Source organism: Liolophura sinensis, chromosome 9, assembly GCF_032854445.1.
Source record: "Liolophura sinensis isolate JHLJ2023 chromosome 9, CUHK_Ljap_v2, whole genome shotgun sequence".
In the NCBI taxonomy this organism is placed as follows: Eukaryota; Metazoa; Mollusca; class Polyplacophora; order Chitonida; family Chitonidae; genus Liolophura; species Liolophura sinensis.
The window spans coordinates 36,265,514-36,292,269 of NC_088303.1; the positions used below are offsets into that span (position 1 = coordinate 36,265,514).

The 26,756-nt window shown below is 39.1% G+C and overlaps 2 protein-coding genes across 2 annotated transcripts in view; one reads left to right on the forward strand and one right to left on the reverse strand.

The window, feature by feature from the left end:
- Positions 1-26,756, reverse strand: part of LOC135475823 (uncharacterized protein KIAA0513-like) — a 57,380-nt gene that overhangs the window by 22,388 nt on the left and 8,236 nt on the right. The window contains exons 2-5 of the mRNA XM_064755762.1: positions 17,687-18,656; positions 17,377-17,635; positions 2,447-2,495; positions 1,496-1,540 (exon numbers count right to left, since the gene is read on the reverse strand). Coding sequence (XP_064611832.1) covers positions 1,496-1,540; positions 2,447-2,495; positions 17,377-17,635; positions 17,687-18,557 — 1,224 coding nt within the window. The 5' untranslated portion in view covers positions 18,558-18,656. The remainder of the gene's footprint in view (positions 1-1,495; positions 1,541-2,446; positions 2,496-17,376; positions 17,636-17,686; positions 18,657-26,756) is intronic.
- LOC135475824 (uncharacterized) lies at positions 19,307-23,963 on the forward strand. Its single transcript, XM_064755763.1, has 4 exons — positions 19,307-19,372; positions 22,067-22,303; positions 22,424-23,029; positions 23,214-23,963. The coding sequence occupies exons 1-4, from the start codon at positions 19,307-19,309 to the stop codon at positions 23,961-23,963; spliced, it is 1,659 nt and encodes a 552-aa protein (XP_064611833.1).

The following is a 26,756-nucleotide window of genomic DNA, read 5'->3' on the forward strand; positions in this document are numbered from 1 at the left end:
CTACAGACCCGAAATAAAACTGAATAATCATCAAATTTGTGGGAAATGTGGACTGTGGGAAATGTGGACTGTGGGAAGTGGGAAATGTGGACTATCACAGCAATTGTCCTTGTTAAAGACATATTTACGTGATATAATAAAAAAGTGGGTTTCTAAATTTACTATTATTATTTATTTTATTTGTTTTCTGTTGTCTCTTATGATGAGAATGAAACCATAAAGCACCAAAATTACTGTTAAATCTTAAAGTCTTCATGCTTGACGTGATCCAAACTGAACCTGCTTCTCACAATGACAAAATGTTGTTAACTCTCAGGTTGTAATTTCTAGTCAATGAAGCCAGTACTCAATGCCAGTACTCCATGAAGCCAGTGCTCAATGAAGCCAGTACTCAATGAAGCCAGTACTCAATGAAGCCAGTACTCAATGCAGCCAGAATTCAATGCAGCCAGTACTCAATGCAGCCAGTATTCAATGCAGCCAGTACTCAAAAACAAGCCAAGAATGAACTCGCACATGCACATGTAACCTTGAATTAGGACAGAATTTCATATTACCAAAGGTCTGAATTCCAAAATACTTTTTGTTTACACATGTTTACATATGTTGCATCCAATTAAACATTCTTTTTTTCCTAGGTCTTGTGGAATTATATATACACGTATTATCACAAATTGTAAAAAAATTGTCCACCACTGAATAGGCATAAAATTCTACATCATCAGGCTACCATCAGACATTAAGTTAGCATCATTTCCATGGCAACGACTGATGCTGAATATTTCCATTCATCCCAGAAGATAGGACATTTGGAGATACAGGAAATGGCTGTGTCACAGTGCAGGTATTTTTAGCCTATCTGCCAAAGGCTGCCATCAGTCGCTTATGAAACAGCTATTTTAAAACAGGCATAAATCAATTCTTAGAGCTGGGGAAAAATGTTGATGATAACCAGGCTTTTTCAGCTGTAAATTCTCAGTTAGGGATGAATTTCACTGCAGAATAACAACCTCAGTCCAACCATCAGCTCAAGCAAATCTGTTTAAATTGCATTTCATTTGGTTAAAAGGGGATTTAAAAAAAAACTAAAGATTGGGATGTTCACAGGTGGATGTACAATAACCACATGTATAAATATCAGACCCACAGCCACTTTTGAGGCAACTATTAACTACAGACCTGAAAGGTATAAAAATAAACCTGAATAATCATCAAATTTGTGGGAAATGTGGACTGTGGGAAATTTGGACTGTGGGAAATGTGGACTGTGGGAAATGTGGACCGTGGGGAATGTGAACTGTGGGAAATGTGGACTGTGGGAAATGTGGAATGTGGGGAATGTGGTCTGTGGGAAATGTGGACTAGATTCCATATACTAAACGCAGGTCTTCATTTCATTCCATGTCAACTGGGGTCTTCTTGCACTCATAGAAGAACACACATAAAATAAAGATGAGTGACTGACTAGTGGAAAGTAACAACACGATCAACTTACCTGTGTATTAACATATCTGGCAAACCACAATCTTCCTGGCGACTCCTGTCACAACAACAACAGTTCATTAAACAGGTTTCATCAGGCATACAGTTATAGATTTATTTATATGTTTAAATGGCACTGAGCATGGTAATAAATTTTTCACTCACTTTTACTCTAGCTTACAGGCAGTCGTAAGGTTTGCAGATGCCAAAAACCAAGGGCCAAACCACCTTTATCAGGTACTGTAACTGACTTCCTCGTTTTAAAATCGACATCCAAACCAGCAAGAGCTGGATTCGAGCCTTGTCTTCAATGATTGTAAATTATAAATTTGCTACAGTGAGAACAAACCCTTTAGCTGACTGAGCCAGTGAGGACCCCTTAGACATTTGATACTGTAGACAAAATGTGAAACTGATTACATCAGTGGACAATCAGTTATATGCAATACTACCATAGTTCCATCATGTTTAAATGCTTATGCCTCAAATACATGTAAACTTCTACAACTGCATACCACAATTTATTTATTTATTTATTTGATCTGCCAGTATTATGGTGGGAGGAAACCAGGCTGCGCTTGGGGTAAACCTACGACCATCTGTAGGTTGCTGAAAGACTTCCCTACATACGGCTAGAGAGGAAGCCAGCATGAGCTGGATTTGATCTCAAAGCAAAGGCACTGGTGAGAGGCTCCACTGTGGCCACAGTACCACAATTCAAGGTAGATGCAGCAGTCATGTCATCAATTCTTTGAGTCCAACATTATGCATGATTATGCATGCAAATTCAGGTGAAAAAGGATAAAAAAAAGAGAAAAATGAAACATGTAACAGATGTTGATATTCCAACACACATGTACCTTCTACAACCATGTATTTTATTCTAATTTATATATAAAATGAAAATGCATATAGAAAATGAATATGTATATTGCTGACAAGACAAAAATATAGTCAAACATACCTGAGTCATCTCTCCAAATTTAGCTTTTAATGTCTGTGAAATCTCTTCCCTTCAATAAAAGAAAATAATTAATGACACACACTGATTATTACATTTGTCTTTCAACATCTGTTTTTGTTCTTTAACTACCATGTCCCTCTATATACCCACACATTTACAATGCCCTATAGCTGTATACACTGGCATTGCTGGAGATGACCCTGGGGATGCTCTGTCATTACACTCAATCCAAGCATGCTGACAAAGATCTAGTTTTCTAGGCAGAACTAATTCCTTAACCTCATAGTCTTAAGACTTTAACCACTGAAACTGTTTTAGGTTATACTCAAAATAAGAGCTGTTACAGATTTTATATTGGAGATACAAGATGTGTCACTCAGTGGTGAAAATATTTATTTAAGTTCCCCACATATTTTCAGACATGAAAAGAGATATTAAATGACTATACATCACTATCCCTTGTGTTCTACTCAAGATAGGTATATGACCATGTTTATACATGTCAATAAAGTAAAGCTATTAAAGATCTTACTGTTGACAAACAACAACCAGAGATGTAAATCTATGAGAAGATATAAATAAAAAAACATTTTCAGGTTGTAATAATTGAAAATGAAGTCATCTTCATGTACATGTGCCTACTGTAACATGAAAACATAACCACATTATCACTTTATATCTGGGCTACCACTATCTACAATCTCTATGATTCGCGCCTCTACGAAGATCTATTCATTGTGGTCAATTGGAACCAATTTATCTCCATTGAAACTCTAGAAATTGCTTGCAGTTGCACTTAACCTATCCACTCTTACAGGACTTCCAATATATGTGCGATTGCATGCTATCAAGCAACGGAAAGGCAATCAAGCAACGGAAAGGGAGAAAGGCAATCAAGCAACGGAAAGGCAATCAAGCTACGGAAAGGCAATTAAGCACTTTTAATGACTTGGCCATGGTCTGCTCCCTGTAATCATGTACTTACAGAATACATATTTATTTACTTATTTGATTGGTGTTTTAATCAATCAAGAATGTTTCTGGTGGTCAACATTATTTTGGGAGCAAACCAGGCAGAGCCTGGGGAGGCCCACAATCATCTGCAGGTTGCTGACAAACCTTCCCACATACAGCTGGAGAGGAAGCCAGCATAAGCTGCACTTGAACTCACAACAACTGCATTGGTGAGAGGCACCTGGGGTCATTACACCACATTGTCACAGTAACCACCTCGGCCATGGAGCCCCAGCACACAGTTACCCAACAAGTATCTAACTGAGTCATTTTCCTCAACTTCTAAATGCCACTGAAAGTACTCCTAGTCTACCCAATAGGCTGAGAAATTACCATGAGTAAAAACAAATGACCTAGATTCAGACAGTTGGCCTATTTTCCTTGCCTTCTTTCTGATGTTCATAAGAAAGGAGGCCTGATAATTGCATGCTAATTATTTGTTTCCTCTGACCTGGGATACTAAATGACAGGGATACTATATGACAGGGATATAATATGACACGGAAGTAAAGCGCCCCTTGTTTTCAGGGCACACAAGTTAAAATCTCCTCCTCAATGAGTCTTGCGAGATCAGTTGTGAGACCGCTGGATCCAAAGTTAAGGTCTTCAATGCCTTTTTCTCCGTTTTTCTGCGTCTTGAATTATCCAGTAATGATGTCGTAAGGAAAGGTCGATCAGCCAAGCAGGTTACTGTACTATTACTTTTGACAAACAAATTACATTTAGTTAATTTTGATATCAATACGTCCAAATTTTCCCAAACACACTTGTAGTTGTATATCTCCTTGCCACTGCCAAGGTCAACATGGTGGTGGAAGAAGTCCATTGATGATATAAAACAGTGCGATCGGGGCTGCAATGGGTCTGAAACTAAGAGTAGTGTTGTAGATTATGTATTAACTGTTTCGGCTATGTATGACTTTCATAGTACAGTGATTTTAACAGCTTTGGTTTGCTGACAGTTGGGTACAAAAACGACAGTTTGTGTTTTTTCTCTCCTAGCGGTTGTGTGATGGACTTTTTACAGGGTAATCCATTATGCTGTAAAGTCCAAAACTTTGATGATCTTGAAAAGCTAGTTTATCAGTATAAATACATGTAGCTGTCAATCTTATCTTTATTTATGGAATGTGAATTATCTTTGTACTTAGCATGATTTAGCTGATAGTGGAGGCTGAAGGTTGAACTTGGAAGTACTTTTTTCCAATATTTATTCATGTTGTTGCTGTTGTTTGGGCACTTGCGGTAAGGGATCTCCTGATGTCAGATATTGGCAAATTTGTTTTCGACCATATCTTGCTTTGTACTAAACATAGCCCAACAATAAAAGTCTCAAAATAAGCATCAAACAGTGAATATAAAAAACATATATAAAACCACCAGTACATATAAGTAAGATTAATCTAATTATGATCAAGGAGCATGGACTAGAACCTGTATATCTCTTATACATGTATATTTCTAATATACATGTATAAGCAATTAACACTCATGCATTAATATAGGGCACCCAACCTGTACTTTTGCAAAATATTGTATTTTATGCCACTCAACCGCTAAAGAAATGTTACCGATTTTAATGTGCAAACTTAAGATGATTAATTTGAGACTTGTTGTTGTCAGAAATGTCCTAAAATGTGAGTAGCGGGCCCGAGAGGGCTACACATGGCTTATTTTGTGCCGTAGTATGCCTCATTACGTTTAAATTTTAGAAAGCTCTGCATATTCTTGTCCACGCCATAGTCTTACAATATAATGTCATATAATTAGAAAAGGTTTAACTAGTGTATAGTCTTGTTATGGTACTTATGTTATCTGACGATTTTTTTTGATGATACAGTCAATTACAAAGATACAGTCAATTACAAAGATGCAGTCAATTACAAAGATACAGTCAATTACAAAGGTACAGTCAATTACAAAGATGCAGTCAATTACAAAGATACAGTCAATTACAAAGATGCAGTCAATTACAAAGATACAGTCAATTACAAATGTGCACATTTTTGGACAAATGCCACATCAGAGGGCTGTTTCTCAAAGGGGTCCTAACATCACGCCGGTCGCAAATACCAAGGTGGCATATCCCGTCAGTATGAGACGTCATGGTGATTAGGCCAGTGTAACGTTACGACCCCTTTGAGAAACAGCACCCTGGATACTCTTTAACTTTCAGAAATTAAATCGTAGTTTACTCAATGGCTGTCATATTGTATCCCAGCTATAACTTTAGAAGTACAATACCTGAAACCAAAACTACCAACTAGAAATAGCAAGGTATAATTATACTCAAGGATGAGCTTGAATCCACATCTGTAATTTAATGCCCAGTAGAAAGAGCAGGACAAATGAGGCAATTTGTACAAATCAATAAAGACCCTAGAAAAAGTCACACAATCTCTCTTCTCACTTTTTCAAAAGTGAGACCCTTTTACTGAACCATCCGGACAGCTTTCTACACTAGAAAAAATAAACCAACAAGAGTGCAGTTTTTGCTGAGGAAGAAAATGAGGGCAAACTTTAATACTTCTACTTTTACTTTCTTTTAGCCTTTATCTTTCCATTCTGAGAGCTTTCACTCAAATTTCTGTCCCCATTATCTTCTACTACAAAGGACAAGACTAAAACATATAAATTCACAAGAGTGGTTTAACATGAATTTCATCTAGCTGAAATGTGACCAAAAAGAAACAGAGAGAATGACCCCCAAAGGACCAATCCAATTATCCAAAACACGCTGGCAAAGTAATATAAACATCGGCATACAATTTACAGCAGAAGTCTTACCCTAGATTTTCTAGCCAAACAACAGAAAATCAATTTCTTAGTACCATCATTACAAAACCAAAAAAAAAAAAAAAAAGACATCTTGTAAACTCCAATCATGTTGTAGACCCAATGAAAAGAAAATCCTTGCAGTTCAGACAGTAAATAAAAAGATAGATATGTATAGTTCACCGATGACAAGGCTGGGTAAGCTTGTTTGAAGTAGCCGCTCCTGTACTGGGCAGACTTCTGGCCTAAAACTTTCTGCCATTCAGTAACTGATCAGTTTGTTCAAATACATGTAGCAATTAGGAAGATTCAAAAGGGCAGACCTGTCTTTTGTATAGGCAAAACGGAAATAAATGTCACATGGCTTTATTTTCCCCACAGGATGTTTTACTCAAGGCAAACTGTCTTCTTCTTCTTTTTCTTCCAGTGTATGACTACATTTTGCAGAACACAATTTTCTATAACCTATATGTACACTGGGAAATCACTATTTTATCTCGATGTAAATTTGTAGTAAGCAAAGAGATTGCATCAAAAACAATTTTTTTTAAATTTCAACTGCATGCCTTGTTCTCTCATTTCAACATAATTAATCCTTTTGGTGAGGAAAATTTTCCAAATTTTGAGCGTCACACAATTACAAGGTAAGTGCATGTATTTTTTTTTATATATTAAGATTTGAGGGGTTAAATGCTGTCAGCCCTCTTGCGAAGTTCTCTATGCTAAATGAAAAAATAGTTTTGTTTCCTGACAACACATTCAACATACCCGCTTTTCATACTGATTCTTCAGCTTTAATGGCAGGATTTAATGTCATGCACTTATGGATTTACGGAGGTAAAAATGCCATCAGTGGACATAAGTCAGCATACTGGTCGCGCAAGCCCCACACAATATCGCGGGCAATTTTCTTCTCACAGCACATAACCACCACTTATGTTTCCACTATCTCCAGTGTATCCATCAAAATCCTCTTGTAAATATGGCTGTTTTCACAAGACTTGACACAGGAGAGGATATACACTTAAGCCATGCCATTATCTCCGCGTGGACACTTGTCACTGTGTCAAGTCCTTCACAGCTGTACATCTCCCTCATGGCTGACTGGCCCCAGCAGGACTGACATCCAGGGCTCATTCAACTCCATTTGCCACATAACATCTTAATAATTTGTATGCATATGGAAATTCCATGCGATTTATTTGGTCCTTAACAGAGGAAGCTAATCACACTTTCTTCATTCTGGTGCTGATATCACCAGGTTCTGAAAGCATTTTCAGAATATCACACTTTGGCCACTGTTAAATGTTTGTTTCTCAAAGCCCTCTCAAGTGTAATATGTCAGACCAAATACTAAATATACAGGCAGGACATTGTAAAGAAGAATTTACAGACACCATATTTGAAAATTGATAATTATCACATTTAACATCACTATTTTTACACACAGAGTGAGGTCCATGAGAAACTGCAAATAAATTAACAATGGCCTCAAAGGGATACAGACTTGATTCTGATTGACTGGTGTTTATAGAGATAGGCAAGTTTAGGCTATACCCAGATAAGGCAGATTTATTCAAGCGTGATCAAAAATGCACAGTTTAACCCTGGCAACCCTATCTCCACTGTCAGCCAATCAGCATCGATTCCATATCCCTTTAAGATGGAAGTGTAATGTACACAGAGCCCAGGGGAAACCCGCAACCATCTGCAGGTTGCTGCAGACCTTCCCACGCACGGCCGGAGAGGAAGCCAACATGAGCTGGACTTGAACTCATAGCGACCGCATTGGTGAGAGGCTCCTGGGTCATTATGCTGCTAATGTACACGTAGTCCACCTTAGCATGTCAAGGATATTTTATTTTTAAGATCACACTGTTAAATGAAAACCTGGATGGAAACATAAGTATATACATACATGTATGCACAGTTTATACCAGCTAACAAGCTCTGATGCATCATCATTTTGCCGATATATACATCCAATATTTCAGCTAAAAGAAACAAACAAAAAAAAAACTGCATTGATAAAATATGTTCTAATTTTCAAAGATATTTTTTGACTGAGAAATATGCAGTTAAATTTTTACATTTTGCTAGGTTGGCTTTAGGAGCCATATTTTGATAATAAAATCATGTATACGTAATTTCAAAAAATCTTTAAAAAATGAATATTAATATTTTTACGCACAGTTTTTAATGATCTCTCTGATGATTCATTTTTTCATGTTCTCCTCCTTTAATATCAGTATACCATTTTAATCAACTCCACAGGGTTATATACATGGGATAAAGACAGTAGCAAATAGTATTTATTATTTACTTATTATTACATACAAAGAGTCCATCTCAGGTTCTTCAAAGTGCCCACTCCGAACCAGTACTATTAATCTTTGCTGATACCAGGGGTTATTAATTTCATATCAGAACTTCTCAGTATGCCATCTCTGCTGAAACAATTAAAAACTCTTCGGCAACCCTTCATCTTAGTAACGTGTATGTCATGACTGTCATCGTTATTCCCGCAGGGGGTGTTGTTAATTTAAACTTCACCTGACCAACGGTCGCTAACGCTGTAAGTGGCCACTCAAGCTGACTTAAGAGGAGTCGGCCTGCCCGAGGAATCGATCGCTGATTGGCTTCATTCCCTAACCTATCAAACTCGTGGCTATTACATACTGTAATTCTGACTAACACTACGTGCATAACTGTCTATATTCAGACCCTTTGCGGAAATAGCCCAGACTCTGACATTTGTTGTTGCTCTTTCAGGCTTACTATGTGAACAAGTACACCTACAGTACACGAAAAGGTCAAATGCTCGACCCACATAACACTGAAGGCTTTCATGTAAAACATGTCAGTTTTGCAATTTTCCTAGCAATGTTATCAGTAAATTGGACTGAATAAGTTTACTGTAAAAAATAAACAATAACCACCTTTACATCACTATAAATATACTTTCACAACCTTGATATTCTCCACTTTTTCTTTAAAGATAATATTGCCAAAATAATTTGAGTTGATTTGATACAATGCAGTAAATGTATCTTGGCCAGATGGTTCAAACAATTTAGACTAAACCAAAAACGAAACTATAGTAGCCTGATTACTACTGATCACTGGCACAAAATGCTGCAAGACGTTTTTGTTGGAAAAAATATATATCAGTGAGCATGATGCTCTATCAAGTTTTCTTTCTTTAGGCATCAATTTCAGATTGTTCTAAGGCAACAACTTGAACAAAAGATTCCACGTATTACTAGGTTCTTCCTTTAGATAAAAACCTTAGCTGGGTGCTTTTTCCTTCTGGCCAATGAAGAAGACAGAATTTAAAAAGAAATAAATATTGTGAGAAAAATAAAAAAATAATCGACACCTCAATTAAAATGTCTTTGGAGTAGGGTTCAGTTTGCGAGGTTTGGTCAGGTTGTGACCTAACAGTGTTTATTGATGGTCTACATAATGTGTACATGAACATGTACAGCCAGGCAGTCAGTAAACCTCTGCTCTCTCTCTTCATATCTCTAAAGTCCATCTCATCTGAGATAATGTTTTATCCTACAGCGTTCATTCCAGGTGTGTGATACATTAGTGCTGTAATTAACACCCGCTATACACACAATTCATGCTGACTAGGCTCCAATTAAACCACTATTGATCTTCCTTGAATAAATGTTTAACGAGAGAGGCTGATGTTAATGAATGAAACTGTAATCTCACAAATGCAGGTACACAAATGCAAATGTACACACTGTAACCTTGGGAGGACTAGAACCTTAGCTACCACATCAGCTGAATTGTACACAAGTACAAATGTACACACTGTAACCTTGGGAGGACTAGAACCTCAGCTACCACATCAGCTGAATTGTACACAAGTACAAATGTACACGATGTAATCTTGGGAGGACTAGAACCTCAGCTACCACATCAGCTGAGTTGTACACAAGTACAAATGTACACGATGTAACCTTGGGAGGACTAGAACCTCAGCTACCACATCAGCTGAGTTGTACACAAGTACAAATGTACACAATGTAACCTTGGGAGGACTAGAACCTTAGCTACCACATCAGCTGAGTTGTACACAAGTACAAATGTACACGATGTAACCTTGGGAGGACTAAAACCTCAGCTACCACATCAGCTGAGTTGTACACAAGTACAAATGTACACGATGTAACCTTGGGAGGACTAGAACCTTAGCTACAACATCAGCTGAGTTGTACAAAAGTACAAATGTACACGATGTAACCTTGGGAGGACTAGAACCTTAGCTACCACATCAGCTGAGTTGTACACAAGTGCAAATGTACACGATGTAACCTTGGGAGGACTAGAACCTCAGCTACCACATCAGCTGAGTTGTACAGAAGTATGTTATGTGCAGGCAGTCTTTCGTTTCTCCTTTTCACCTTTTCTCAAAATTTCAATGCATGTACTGAAATAGTGTTACAAAACATGACGCTCTTTCACCACCAAGCAACAGAATACAAAAAAATAAGCCCATACCGATACGGCAATAGTGGCAGCTCACAAAATGGCTGAAGTTCAGCGGACTGTCCTGTCAACTCTCAGGTCAGTTTCTGGAAGCTAGATGAGCCTTGGACCCTCACCTCCAACTGGCTGTGATAGCCCCCTTTCATTCACCTTTGGGGGCTGGCTATATAGCCCTTCAGTTGTATTTTTTTTTTTTTTCATCTTGCACATTTATATCATCTTCAAGCTCAACAGTTCTGTTTTTCTTAAAGCCTATTATCTGTAATCTGTTGCATATCACATGTCAGTAAACAGTAATATATAGATCAACAGATAGATTGACATTCAAACAAATATATATATATACATATAAACTAACCTTTTTATAAACAGATAATCTTTTTTTTCCTTTTTCAAATAATCTATTTTTTTTCATTTTCCAAATTTTCTACCTGATGGGCTTGCACATAACAAGGGTTACGAGAAACCTGCGGTCGATTCCTGATTAAAATTCTTAAAAAAATATTTTAAAACTAATAGCAGCATAAAACATCAATGCCCAAGCTTTACCATCCATTGTTCTTTTCTCAAAGCTGCACGATCTTTGTGCATATCAATGTAGCGGATTTGACAGTTAGATTTTTTTAAGCATTGTTTACTTTATAACACACAAACCGTCATGTACATCGCACTCCGTGGAGTTTTATTATCTGTTCACGTATCTCAGCATAAAGAAGCCAGCTAGCTTACACTCAACCCGAGATCCAAGCAATACGTGGGAGTATGAATAATCCTCCATTTATCCGGCTTTACAAGACACACAAAATATTCAGGTTTGCCAAAAATGGGAATTACACTGAATCTCAGATTGGCGACTGGTGCCGCATTTGGCAACTAATCACTTTGACTATTTTGAGAAACAAACCAAGGAGTCAAAGCAAGGGGTCCATTTGTGAGCTGGATTCAAGCCAGATTCATTCCCTGGCTATAGATTCACTGTCTCGCCATGCTGGTGAGTGCTGGAGCTGAAGTATAAACTCTGAGCCAGGACTAGGTTCATCCTCCACCGACTCTCCTAGCCTCTGAATCCCTAACGAGCTCCTTATACTGACCCCCCAAGAGATACATGTATATATGTACAATCAATATGACTTTGTGGCAGAGAATGGTAATAATGACCTGCTCAAAACCGTAAAGGTGAACAGAAAAGTCTTATGGTGGACCCAGAACAATGGTGGCTATAATAGACCTTCAATATGCATTTTGTAGACCATGCAGTTACATGTACAAGTGTACACACGGGTATGTCCATTAACAATACAGTCAAGTACATGTACAAGTGTACACACGGGTATGTCCATTAACAATACAGTCAAGTACATTGTACATGTACAGGTGTACACACGGGTATGTTCATTAACCATACAGTCAAGTCCATGTACAGGTGTACACACGGGTATGTTCATTAACCATACAGTCAAGTACATGTACAATTGTACACACGGGTATGTCCATTAACCATACAGTCAAGTACATGTACAAGTGTACACACGGGTATGTTCATTAACAATACAGTCAAGTACATGTACAAGTGTACACACGGGTATGTTCATTAACCATACAGTCAAGTCCATGTACGGGTGTACACACGGGTATGTTCATTAACAATACAGTCAAGTGCATGCACAAGTGTACACACGGTTATGTTCATTAACCATACAGTCAAGTACGTGCACAAGTGTACACACGGGTATGTCCATTAACCATGCAGTCAAGTATGTGCACAAGTGTACACACGGGTATGTCCATTAACCATACAGTCAAGTACATGCACAAGTGTACACACGGGTATGTCAATTAACCATACAGTCAAGTACATGTACAGGTGTTCACACAGGTATGTTCATTAACCATACAGTCAACTATGTGCACAGGTGTACACACAGGTATGTTCATTAACCTTACAGTCAAGTACATGTACAAGTGTACACACGGGTATGTTCATTAACAATACAGTCAAGTACATGTACAAGTGTACACACGGGTATGTTCATTAACCATACAGTCAAGTACATGTACAGGTGTACACACAGGTATGTTCATTAACCCTACAGTCAAGTACATGCACAAGTGTACACACGGGTATGTCAATTAACCATACAGTCAAGTACATGCACAAGTGTACACACGGGTATGTCAATTAACCATACAGTCAAGTACATGTACAGGTGTTCACACAGGTATGTTCATTAACCATACAGTCAACTATGTGCACAGGTGTACACACAGGTATGTTCATTAACCTTACAGTCAAGTACATGTACAAGTGTACACACGGGTATGTCCATTAACCATACAGTCAAGTACATGCACAAGTGTACACATGGGTATGTCCATTAACCATACAGTCAAGTACATGCACAAGTGTACACACGGGTATGTTCATTAACCATACAGTCAAGTACATGCACAATTGTACACACGGGCATGTTCACTCACCATACAGTAAAGTACATGTACAATTGTACACACGGGTATGTCCATTATCCATACAGTAAAGTACATGTACAATTGTACACACGGGTATGTTCATTAACCATACAGTCAAGTACATGTACAATTGTACACACGGGCATGTTCACTAACCATACAGTCAAGTACTTGTAGGCCAGTTTGGCCATTCTGCCTTTGTACTTAACATTTTGATTTATTTATTTATTTGATTAGTGCCTTATACGACGGCAGACAGCATTATGGTGGGAGGAAACAAGGCAGAGCCCAGGGGAAACCCACGACCATCCGCATGCTGCTGGCAAACCTTCCCACGTACGGGCGGAGAGATAGCCAGTGTGACTTAACATTTTGGGTTTATCTGTTGTCAAAGCTGTAAATTATATTGTATAAAAAGATTGACAGTGTTTTTTATTTATTTTTTAGGACTTTATATTTTAACAAAGTATTAAACTTTTTGTGGACAAAGAATTTATGTGTCCAAGATTAAATGTACTGATACCTGCAATTAGAAACTGATTTGCTAGACTTCTAAATATATCTAAGAACACCTGTGTACAGACCTGTTCTTGTCTTAAATTCTCGTTCTCATACCTGTACATGTAGCTGGTTTGTTCTTAGGTGTCACTGTGGCCACGTTTACAAAATACTTTGCTATAATAATATTTATCAACCGAAACTCAAGTCAATTTACACTGGCAATCTTTGTTTTTCAAAGGCCTTCAAACAAGTTACAGGAACATCAGTTCAAACTATCAAATTTCAAACTATCAAACATACATATTAGTGTCATTGCTAGGCGTAAGCCAACCTTACATTACGAAAAATAAGGCTGGTCTGCAAAGAATTTTTTTTTTTTGTTCTGGCTAATGCAAATTATTTTAAAATCCCAACAAAAACTTTATAGTATGGGTCCCTTCTTTGGAGTGGCAGTTGATTATCCCTGAGAAAATTAATCTTGGCCCAAATAACCATGCAAGATAAATTTCATTTCCACCTTTTGTGATGACGTGTATTATGGAGAAAACCTGGCGACTGAAGCACAACAAGTCGTCTAGTACAGTATGTGTTCTAGACAGCAGTATGACCCAGAAGCTTCAATCTCACCAATGCAGTCGCTGTGAGTTCAAGTCCAGTTCACGCTGGCTTCCTCTGCCGTCACACATGGGAAGCCCTACAACCTGCAGATGGTTGTGGGTTCCCTCCAGGCTCTGCCTGATTTCCTCCCACCATACTACTCACCTTTACTGGCCGCCATCGTCTACAAGTGAAATATTCTTGAGCACAGCGTATAACCCCAATCAAATGAGTATGGTGTAAAACACCAGTCAAACAAAATAAGTAAATAGTACACTATGTAAACTGTACAAAATGTCCTAAGTGCATGGCATGCCTGTTTTAATGTTCAATACAATAACCTAACAATTATTAAATCATATATACCTATATAACTTTCATATAACTTTGAACTCTTGCTCAATCCAAAAGAATTTTGGATGACCAGCCAAAGAATACCTTAATTACATGCATACTGTACATGTACACATGTAGTTGTCCATAGGCCAACCACATGTAGTTGTCCATAGGCCAACCACATGAAGTCCATAGGCCAACCACATGTAGTTGTCCATAGGCCAACCACATGTAGTTGTCCATAGGCTAACCACATGTAGTTGTCCATAGGCCAACCACATGTAGTCCATAGGCCAACCACCGGTAAACCATTCCCCAGAAACTGGCAAATCCCTGTACATCCATGCAAGATGTGTGGAGGCAGATTTTACCCCAGGGAGACACTTGTACAGTACCAGATAAATGCCCTTGGCCTGGTTGTTCATAACTTAATACCAGATTTAACTTCAATCCAAGTTTTCAATTATGTACTGAGCCTATAAAAAATTGTGTAACATTATAATAAATATGAACTAAAAGGCTGCTGTTATACTTGACTTTGGAGAACTGCATCAGCTGCTGAGTTTGGCTAAAAATTCAAATTTAAATTTAAATACCAGTATTAACTAATACACTTTTGAACAACTGGGCCCTGATTACACAAGTACCTGTAGTTGTGCCAGAAGCATGATAACACACAACTGTCTGTGCCAGAAGCATGATAACACACAACTGTCTGTGCCAGAAGCATGATAACACACAACTGTCTGTGCCAGAAGCATGATAACACACAGCTGTCTGTGCCAGAAGCATGATAACACCCAACTGTCTGTGCCAGAAGCATGATAACACACAACTGTCTGTGCCAGAAGCATGATAACACACAGCTGTCTGTGCCAGAAGCATGATAACACACAACTGTCTGTGCCAGAAGCATGATAACACACAACTGTCTGTGCCAGAAGCATGATAACACACAACTGTCTGTGCCAGAAGCATGATAACACACAGCTGTCTGTGCCAGAAGCATGATAACACACAACTGTCTGTGCCAGAAGCATGATAACACACAGCTGTCTGTGCCAGAAGCATGATAACACACAACTGTCTACAATCTAGGCTACTCAGTCAGGCACTTTATCCATTACATCCTATAACTGGTTTGTTAACATAATAGTGCATTTAGGCCTTACTGGTCAAGGTTTGTGAATTTTAACTAATTTTTGTTTTTATCTTATTTTAAAAATGTCTAGTTGCATAATCTCATTTTAGATACTGTTATTGCTGAAAACCACAACTGGTTTAATGTACATGCTCTTGCCACAATATTGCATAAATACACGTACATAGTACAAGCACTAAGGCGTTACACTGATTCAATGGTATCCAGTAAATGTCCATGCAAGACTAACACTAGCCAGGAAAGTTCTGCCAAGCACTTGATAAATGTAATTCGCAGACGCACAGCAAAATGACTACCTGGATTGGTACAGACAAACAGATGTGAACACAGCCATTAAGTAAACACACGAGTATGTGTACTTTACACCAAACACATGGACCGTGAACAAGTAAACAAACACTTTCCCTTTCAATAGGTTATTAGAGTAAGCAAATATCCCTTGTTCAAAGTGTAACACCTGGTTTGTCACTACTCTGCATTGAAATGCACAAGAAATTTTGGCACTCTGAACACAGTAATATTAACTGTGAATGAAAGAATGAATGAGTGAATAAATGAATGAGCAATGGACGACATTCATTCTGACAATGGCAGTATTTCAGTCGGATTTTTGCAAGAACTTGTTAGAATCTGAAAACACAGTTAAATGTGTGATTTCACCATAAGAATGCATTGCACTCAAACTCTGAATAAACAGGAAACTGATGCTTTTTACACCATTCAAAATGAATGAAAAATACAGTTAAAACTCCAAAATATTGTTAAATATTGTTTTTATAAGTAACCTTAAAAATCAGAACAAAACTACGTAAAATAATTAACTTAAGAAATGCCGTGGACCTGCAAGCAATTCATGCAAGCTTGCCTAAAGGTCTGAGGTCTTAAAATTTTTTTTCACTCCAGAGACTGCAGAGGGAGTGATAATAATGACCACAGTAAATGGTGTAAACAACACTACTATACAGTAATGATAATGTCATTATTAGTAATGCATTCAAATTTGCATTATAAGCTTGCAGCTGGGATGAATCAAAACCTCACCTTTACACCTGACCCTGATAATACACCTGTACTACCATTACACATACATGTATTTCATTTACTTCTGTACTAACGACTTGTACTTCCCGTTGTATATTATGTACAATGATACTGACGACAGTGCTCAAATAGTCCTTGTGGGTTGGCCCTGGGAAAGAACATATGGCTAGGGTCTAATTGTAGGTCACATTTGTACAGTTGGAATATCCTTGACAAAACTGATAACAGTTTTCTGAACTCAAAACATTCTATGACAAGCATTAGGAGCTCATGTGTATGCATGAACTGAATGATTTCATGTTGAAATGTTTCAAAAGCAAAACTTCAAAAAAAAAAATTCTTTCGCCAGCTGCTCATTTTTTGGGAAGTTCCAGAAAACCAGAAAAGTTCAGCGTCTGATAACATGTAGGAAAACACCTGCTAAAAGCCTAGATTTTCAGCCTAGGAATCTAAATTTCTACAATGCTGAAGACAAGTAAATGTTTCCCAAAGCCTGAGGGGTAAAAGTAAAAAAGAACAGGATAGTACTTACTCTGGGTTGAAGATCTTCTCCACGAAGCTCTTCATGAAGCTCATACACTCACGGGTCACCTCGTCCGGCTGACTGTCCGTGCTGAATGTTGAGCTCCAAGACTTTTCCGACCCCATGGATGTGGACCTGTGGAAGACGACCCCTCCAAATTCAGCGTCTGACGAATCAACACTGGTGCTGAAGTAACCTTTGAGTTCCTGCTCTGAGGCCGACTCAAAGCTGCTCTGGCTGGGAACAGCTGGCAGGCCTGGAGTTGTACCTGTCAGGCCAGGGGGGTCACAGTCATCCATATCAAATGATATTAGGTCACCAAAAGGTAGGAGTGTTTTAATTGGCTTGTTGGTTTCGACCTCTGTCCCGTCTGGGAAAACCTCCACCTCTTCTACAACCTCGTCTTCCACAAAGTCATCGAAGAGCATTTCGTCTACAGTGCTGGAACGGCGTCGAAGCTTGGTGAATTTTCCCTTGCGTTTATCCACATGAACGTCTGCACTGTCCTGTGGGTAGTTGGAGAGACTGGTGTCAGGCTCTCCACTCGACGTACTCTGGCCACTCTGACTGGACAGGTCGTAACTTCCCGCACCCTGGGTGTGCTGACCATTCTCCCACGGTGGGGACACAACCGCCTCAGAGTCGCTGGCCTTGGGGTAGCTGTCCTTCCGCGAACTCACCAAACTGTCCGAGCCTCGTCCGTTGTAGAGTGGCTCATCAAAACTCATGTTAATCCCTGCGGGAATCTCCACCCCACTGTCTGGATATGTACCCGCTGTCGAACTAATGTCACCTTGCCAGTCCCCACGACAATTTGTCATCTCATTTGGGGGGTGGATCACCTTCTTTTCACCCTCGTTTCTCGGGCCATTTCTATTTGGTCTTGGCCCAAACTTTTTCTGGCCCGCAGATCCTGGTCTAACTTTAGGTTTGGAACTGCCTGTGTTGTCATTGTAAGTCTGTGGAGTTGTGGACATATCCTCATTACCACCATCCAAACTACTTTCACTGCTACTTGTCTTCAGAAATGTCGTCTCGAATTTGGAAGAAATATCACTGAATAAACCGTTCTTCTTCGCTATGACCGAACTAAAAAATTTTGATGTTCCCTCAGAGAAACTCTCAGACAATGAGCGTCTCTCATCGCTGCTTCCATCAGAGTCTTTTCTGCGCCGGCGTCCTATATCCATGGTAACCCTTTATCCAGACTTTCCTCTGCTTAAATTCCAAACACACCTATATGTGGCCCTAAAACAGCCATGAGTGCCTCTTTCTGCCACAGTGTACACCTGCAAAACACGAATATCATAAATTTCAAACTTCAAAACAAGAACATGCCTAATTACATGAGTACTTCATTCAGACAGTTTGTACTAAATTTTACAGTTACATTTTACAGTACATCTCATAGGCCACTCGATACAATGGTAATGTTGGTAATTTAAATTAGAAATGATTGGATGTAAGGGCCACAGTTATGCTACAAGTTTAGAGCTTAACTTTATCTTGTTAACAAATCTCCATTGCACACTGGATCAAATCCGATCTACAAATACATCAGTTTTTAACATGATTATGTGATTTACACATGATTTATACCTTGATTTAGACATGTTTTATACCTTGATTTACACATGTTTTATACCTTGATTTACACATGTTTTATACCTTACTCCTCCCAGAGATTGTGTTTACAAGGAAATGGGTGAGGGCCCAGTTCACGCACTGAGGAGCTACAAACCTTGTTAACCTGTATGCATGTATCACTATGTTCAGTACATGTCCCTTGATGCGATGGCAAACCAAAAGTCCTCCAGCTGGAATTTATCAGACAGTGACTGCTATTGTCATTCATTCAAGCTTGCAAAGGATTCATGAAAACGGAAAACTTCAGATGTTCTAATCAACATGCAATCTTATAGTGAAAGCACTTAAACACATGGCAGCCCAACTTGAGGAAGCCATGGAATGCTCCAAGAAGGATCTTAACATCACATTTGAGACAGTGAGGTAGTAAACATAGATATATGCCCAGTGTTCAATAAAAAGAAGATTTGATCACATAGTTCAATATGTAAATAGGGGTCTTTCACATGGTTAGATAGATACCCGTGTATTTAAAGTGGGTAATTTAGGACTTTGAAAGTTCAAGCAGTAATGTCACTGTTTTTACAAGCCAATTATATAAAAAAAGAACTAACAAACTAAAACATACCCTAGCTAATGATCTTAAATCTTAGGCTTCTGAAAATGAACATATTCTCATGACGAAGTGAATTTGTGATAAACTACAGTAAATTTGAGTTCAATTGTAAACTGTGCATACAATTTATTTATTTATTTAACTGAGGTTTCACACGGTAAATAGGAATATTCCACTTATTAGATGACGGCCAGCATTATGGTGGGAGAAAACTGGGCAGAGCCTGGCAGAAACCCACCACCATCCACAGGCTGCTGACATATCTTCCCACATATGGCCGGAGAGGAAGCCAGCATGAGCTGGACTTGAACTCACAGCGATGGCATTGGTGATAGGCACCTGGGTCATTGCGCCACCATGGCAAGCGAACCTCCTGGGCCACGGGGGCCCCCATGCATACAAGGACACCACCTCCTAATCCAAAACCATAGGACAGACTTAACATATTGGAAAATAAATACTACATACAGTGTACATGTATACAGATTTTAGCCAAATAACTTACGGAAAGAAAATGAATTTAGGCTAGAGTGCGCAGATGTGTCACAAACTGAAAAACTAAACTGAGAAGAAATCAATATGGAAAACTAGGATTGCTACTCTACTGAAGACATAAATCTCAGCAACAGTATCAAATTACATTGTATAGATGTCAATTTGTTCAAGAGAAAGAATCCCGCTCCTACAGGCTGTATGGACTCCCTATATAAATAACAAACCTGGCTAGGTACCCCGTTGAACGATTAAACCCACGTTTTTCCACAATCCTGGAAATACATAGGCTTTACATCATCATCAAATTACCATCAACTTCCCTGATCTTTATCAGCTTGCACAATAAAGAAGTATAGCGTAGACTGTTCCCCCAGCTGCCTTCCCAAGACTGGCTACTACACCCGGACTGACTTAAGAGCCAAACATTCCCATATACTGTGCACAATTACAATAATGTAATGTAGAGTAATATTGATTTGGCTGGCCACCCTTTTCCACTTCCCTTAATTAACGCTTGCCAAGGCTCTAATCATGTTTGCCATGCTGTACCAAACTCTGGTGCGTCCCATGCATCACCATATCCCAAAAGAGTGAACCATACTGCCTTTAAATATACGCAATAACAAAGCGGTCCAATCAGCTTGGTCTCTTCACGCTGATATGAGAAGGAAATCAATGTCATGAATTTTGAATTACTGTTGTAATGCTGTAAACATAATGTGATAATCACGCATGCATGAATGAATCATTTGTTCTGTCAACGCATGCTGATTGAGTTAGGCAACATGTCACATAAGCCAATTACAATACATGCTAATAATGTATTGGCAAATGCATATAGTAAAGTTATTTTTAGCAGCCATGTAATAGGCAGCATTTAGTCATAATGGCACTTGGTGACACTACAATGGGAAATAAATGTGAATTAAACGTATCTAAAAATATCCAGTGTGGAGGCGTCTAAGATCAAACACTATGCTTAACTGCATGGCTCAACATGATTCTGAAAAAAACTTCAAATACATGTATGTTCTAAGCTGCTTTCGTTTCCCCGACTATTAACAGTACATACAGGGCCATAGGAGGCAAATAAGAAGGGGGGGGGGGGCACTATCCCAACCAATGAGCACAACCTGGAGTAATGGAGCACGCTTTAGGAGAAGAAAGGATCCACCCTCAAGGTTGTGATTATGAATACTATACATATTCCCCATACACTTAAAGGACTTTCTGCAGAAATATGCGTTATATATAATAAATTAAAAAAATATTTACCCAACTAGTTCATGTGGAAAAACTGAACATTTTAAGTTAACTATGCGTTGACCAGAGTAACCAGTAGGATTTATTTATTTATTTTTTGATTGGTGTTTTACGCTGTACTCAAGAATGTTTCACTTATACGACGGCAGCCAACATAATGGTGGATGGAAACCCGGCAAAGTGACTGTACATGCCGTACATAGTAAATACACTTACTAGCCTGGCAGTTTAGGAGAATAGCCTGTTGGCCCGAATAACTTAGGGTTAAATGATGAAACAGGCAGACGCATCATGTCGCCCACCATTTATTATTGAACAGTGCGATACTGGGATTGGAATTCATGCAGTGAGTTACAGTGACCCGTATATATACGTCTTTCCTCGCATACCCAAGTTCAACAGGTAACCTTACTGGCCGCAGGTTTTTGAGGGCCCTCAATACACTCTCATGAAGCAGACTTGACAGATCAGACAGAATCAATGCATAAGAGCTGAAGGACCTAGCAGTGATGTGTACTTACATACACTGAATATTCATGATTCATAAATGTGTCTAACCTGAACATTGGCATGTTGCCAAACCAATGGGTGATTGAGGACATCCGTCTATTCGGACTAAGGACCACATGATGCCAAGCGTACAGTGACAAGGGTAAGTATGATATAGCACTTGTTGATTAACCTGGTCCTAGTGATACAAAGCTGACCGGTACCTGACTGTGGTTTTGTCTCAATCAGAAGATCTCACGAGACAAAGCTGACCAGAATGTCACGGAGGTTTGTGGCTTAGAATATATCAACAAGAAGACCTCACAAGATGAAGCTGACCAGAACGTCACTGAGGTTTGTGGCTCAGAACGTATCAACAAGAAGACCTCACAAGATGAAGCTGACCAGAACGTCACTGAGGTTTGTGGCTCAGAACGTATCAACAAGAAGACCTCACAAGATGAAGCTGACCAGAACGTCACTGAGGTTTGTGGCTTAAAATATATTAACCAGAAGACCTCACGAGATTACGATGACCAGAACGTCACTGAGGTTTGTGGCTTAAAATATATTAACCAGAAGACCTCATGAGATTACGATGACCAGAACGTCACTGAGGTTTGTGGCTCAGAATGTATCAACAAGAAGACCTCACAAGATGAAGCTGACCAGAACGTCACTGAGGTTTGTGGCTCAGAACGTATCAACAAGAAGACCTCACAAGATGAAGCTGACCAGAACGTCACTGAGGTTTGTGGCTTAAAATATATTAACCAGAAGACCTCACGAGATTACGATGACCAGAACGTCACTGAGGTTTGTGGCTTAGAATGTATCAACAAGAAGACCTCACAAGAGGAAGCTGACCAGAACGTCACTGAGGTTTGTGGCTCAGAATATATCAACAAGAAGACCTCACGAGATTACGATGACCAGAACGTCACTGAGGTTTGTGGCTCAGAATGTATCAACAAGAAGACCTCACAAGATGAAGCTGACCAGAACGTCACTGAGGTTTGTGGCTTAGAATATATTAACCAGAAGACCTCACAAGATGAAGCTGACCAGAACGTCACTGAGGTTTGTGGCTCAGAATGTATCAACAAGAAGACCTCACAAGATGAAGCTGACCAGAACATCACTGAGGTTTGTGGCTTAAAATGTATCAACAAGAAGACCTCACAAGATGAAGCTGACCAGAACGTCACTGAGGTTTGTGGCTCAGAATGTATCAACCAGAAGACCTCACGAGATAAAGCTGACCGGTACCTGACTGTGGTTTTGTCTTAAATACATCAATCAGAAGACCTCACAAGATGAAGCTGACCAGAATGTCACTGAGGTTTGTGGCTCAGAATATATTAACCAGAAGACCTCATGAGATTACAATGACCAGAACGTCACTGAGGTTTGTGGCTTAGAATGTATCAACAAGAAGACCTCACAAGATGAAGCTGACCAGGACGTCACTGAGGTTTGTAGCTTAGAATATATTAACCAGAAGACCTCACGAGATTACGATGACCAGAACATCACTGAGGTTTGTGGCTCAGAATGTATCAACAAGAAGACCTCACAAGATGAAGCTGGCCAGAACGTCACTGAGGTTTGTGGCTTAGAATTTATTAACCAGAAGACCTCACAAGATGAAGCTGACCAGAACGTCACTGAGGTTTGTGGCTTAGAATGTATCAACAAGAAGACCTCACAAGATGAAGCTGACCAGGACGTCACTGAGGTTTGTAGCTTAGAATATATTAACCAGAAGACCTCACAAGATTACGATGACCAGAACGTCACTGAGGTTTGTGGCTCAGAATGTATCAACAAGAAGACCTCACAAGATGAAGCTGACCAGAACGTCACTGAGATTTGTGGCTCAGAACGTATCAACAAGAAGACCTCACAAGATGAAGCTGACCAGAACGTCACTGAGGTTTGTGGCTCAGAATGTATCAACAAGAAGACCTCACAAGATGAAGCTGACCAGAACATCACTGAGGTTTGTGGCTTAAAATGTATCAACAAGAAGACCTCACAAGATGAAGCTGACCAGAACGTCACTGAGGTTTGTGGCTCAGAATGTATCAACCAGAAGACCTCACGAGATAAAGCTGACCGGTACCTGACTGTGGTTTTGTCTTAAATACATCAACCAGAAGACCTCACAAGACTAAGCTGACCAGAACGTCACTGAGGTTTGTGGCTCAGGACGTCTCAGCCAGACGACCTCACAAGATAAAGCTGACCAGAACCAGACTGACCTTTACTAGTATGGTTAATGTTTTGAGAATATCTTGTCATGAACAGTCTGAGTAGCTATATCTATAAATCCACTAGGGTTACCATCAACCAAAGGTTTGTATTCAATTCATCTATCACTTTATCATAACATGGAAAGGTCACAGAAAGTTGAATGAAAGTTAAGCTGTCCAATCTTGGATCTTTCAAAAAGGACCAAACTGAACTCATAAGCCAACATATTAAATCAAGGGTCACTCTTAGCGTTTCCAGTTCTGATCAGATATGGAGCACTGTGATACCTGGTGAATCCTTGGACACTGTACTCGAGAATACTGAAGTATTTTATTTTATATATCGGTCACATTATGGTGAGGCAGAGTGTAGGCAAACCCTCTGTAATTTTGAAGATACATGTAACGGTAACAAATAAGCCAAATATGATTTGACTTAAGACTGGTAAACTCTTCTAATTGGGTATGGTGTAAATTGTCTACATAAAGTTTGACAAATATTGGGCCAGAAGATTGGAGCCAAACCATATGTTTAATAATAGAGATGTTATCATGATACATGGAGACACTGGATAAATGCTACATACCCTAGCCCCATCTCCACTTCCTAATTAAACGTATAACTATTTATTTATTTATTTGATTGGTGTTTTACGCCGTACTCAAGAATATTTCACTTATACGACGGCAGTCAGCATTATGGTGGGTGGAAACCAGGCACAGCCAGGGGGAAACCCATGACTGTCTGCAGGTTGCTGGAAGACCTTCCCACTTACGGCCGGAGAGGAAGCCAGCATGAGCTGGACTTGAACTCACAGCAACCGCATTGATGAGAGGCTCCTGGGTCATTACGCTGCACTAGCACGCTAACCGACTGAGCCATGGAGGCCCCAACGTATAACTAAGTTGGCAAGAGGATTATTAAATCACAGAATATTAAAGGAGAAAAGCTGGCCATTTTCTAACATAATGTGGCATTTAAACATTTTGCCTAAAAAGGTGAAGTTGGATGGATTTTACATTTTTGTGCAGAACATTCATAAAATTGGTCATAATGTGTCAATTACCAGTCTTAATGCACTCACATAAAAACATACTCTAAGTAGATGAATCTGTTTTTCTGTAAACTTTGAAATCCAATTTAAAGAGAGGCTTCCATTAGAAAACGAATACCATAATTATATCCGCAAATGAGGAGTGCTCCAGACAGCTTAAATTTAAGACGCCATTACTACACAGTAATAATGATGATTTATGATTCATGTTTCTAAGGACAACTTTTGTAAAATGAAGAAGAAGAAACACAGCTTGGGACATTTCAAGTCATTTGATTCCTAATACTTAATAATGTTCTTTAAACATCGGCCAGAAATTATCCAGGAGAAACGCCAATTTCGCTGAACATAACGAAAAATTAGACATGCAGACACTTCTGCCAGAAGACTCCCTACTGTATCATGAACTCTGTGAAGTAGGTCATTTTGTGTTAATCAGTCCACGTTACTCAAAGTCTCCAGTATATTTAATCTGTGCCATTGCAATACATATGTTAATATTTCAGTGAGACATGATCATGCAATGGTTAAAACACATTTTCTTGGTTGCATGAAGTTTAACCCATCTTCAGCTAATCAAGTTAGCTTATGGTGTACGAGCAACCTTTCTGGCAGTAAAATGGTGTGACCAAAACTACCTCTAGTTAAATATGGGACACTATACAGGTATACTTGATTACAGGTATTGCCAGGTACTTGAATATAAATTTTGATGAGAGATAAAACTAGTCTTGAACACACCATGGCACAAATTTTATCAAAAGAACCAGAACTTCACTACCACTTAACTAAAAGTGAACAGGTATATGTATTATACAGTGGCAAACACTGAAAACAATGAATACACTTTTCTTTTGGAAATCTCTACTGATCTGCACACAGGTTATCAGATTCCAAATCCAACTTATTAGCTCTCTTGTCTATACATAAATGAAGCCTATAGACATATATGCCCAGGCTCATGTCTAGAGTCATTTTAGTTCTACAAAACATTTGGCCTAGTACCTGATGCACAGATTTGCATAAATATCCATCGTACAATTTCAGTAGCCTCCTCTTATTCCTTAGCAGCCTTCTGTCTCCAGGATCCAAACCCCACCTACCTGCATTAATGTACGATTATGTAGTCAAATGTACTAAACAATATTGCCTCCCGTGTGTGGAGAGTTCCCATCAAAGCTGCACTTTACCATCTCAACAAACTTCATTTGGAAGCCTACAGCTGCTGCAATATTTCACTTAACAACTAGCCAAAAAAACTGCCCCCCCCCCCTCCACCCCCCCCCCCCCCATGATGTCAAAACTCACTAATTCAGATTTGCAAAATAATAAAATGGCCAGATGCTATGTAAATATGATAGTCACATGTTATACAGTTTATAAATTGGATGCAGTCTCCGTATTAATAGTTGGTTTTGTTTTAAGTAGGCTGCCAAGTGCCTGAGGTGCGAGGCTGCAGATCTCTAGCACTACATTATGAATACTTCAATAAAAGTATAAAATGGCAGGTGGTATGGTTCCACATTGAGGGCTATTGGCGTGAAGTCATAAACACGTAGTCATCACTGTCAAACAGTACACACATGACTTGTACCGATGCTAGAATGCGCTGTAATACCTCAGTACACA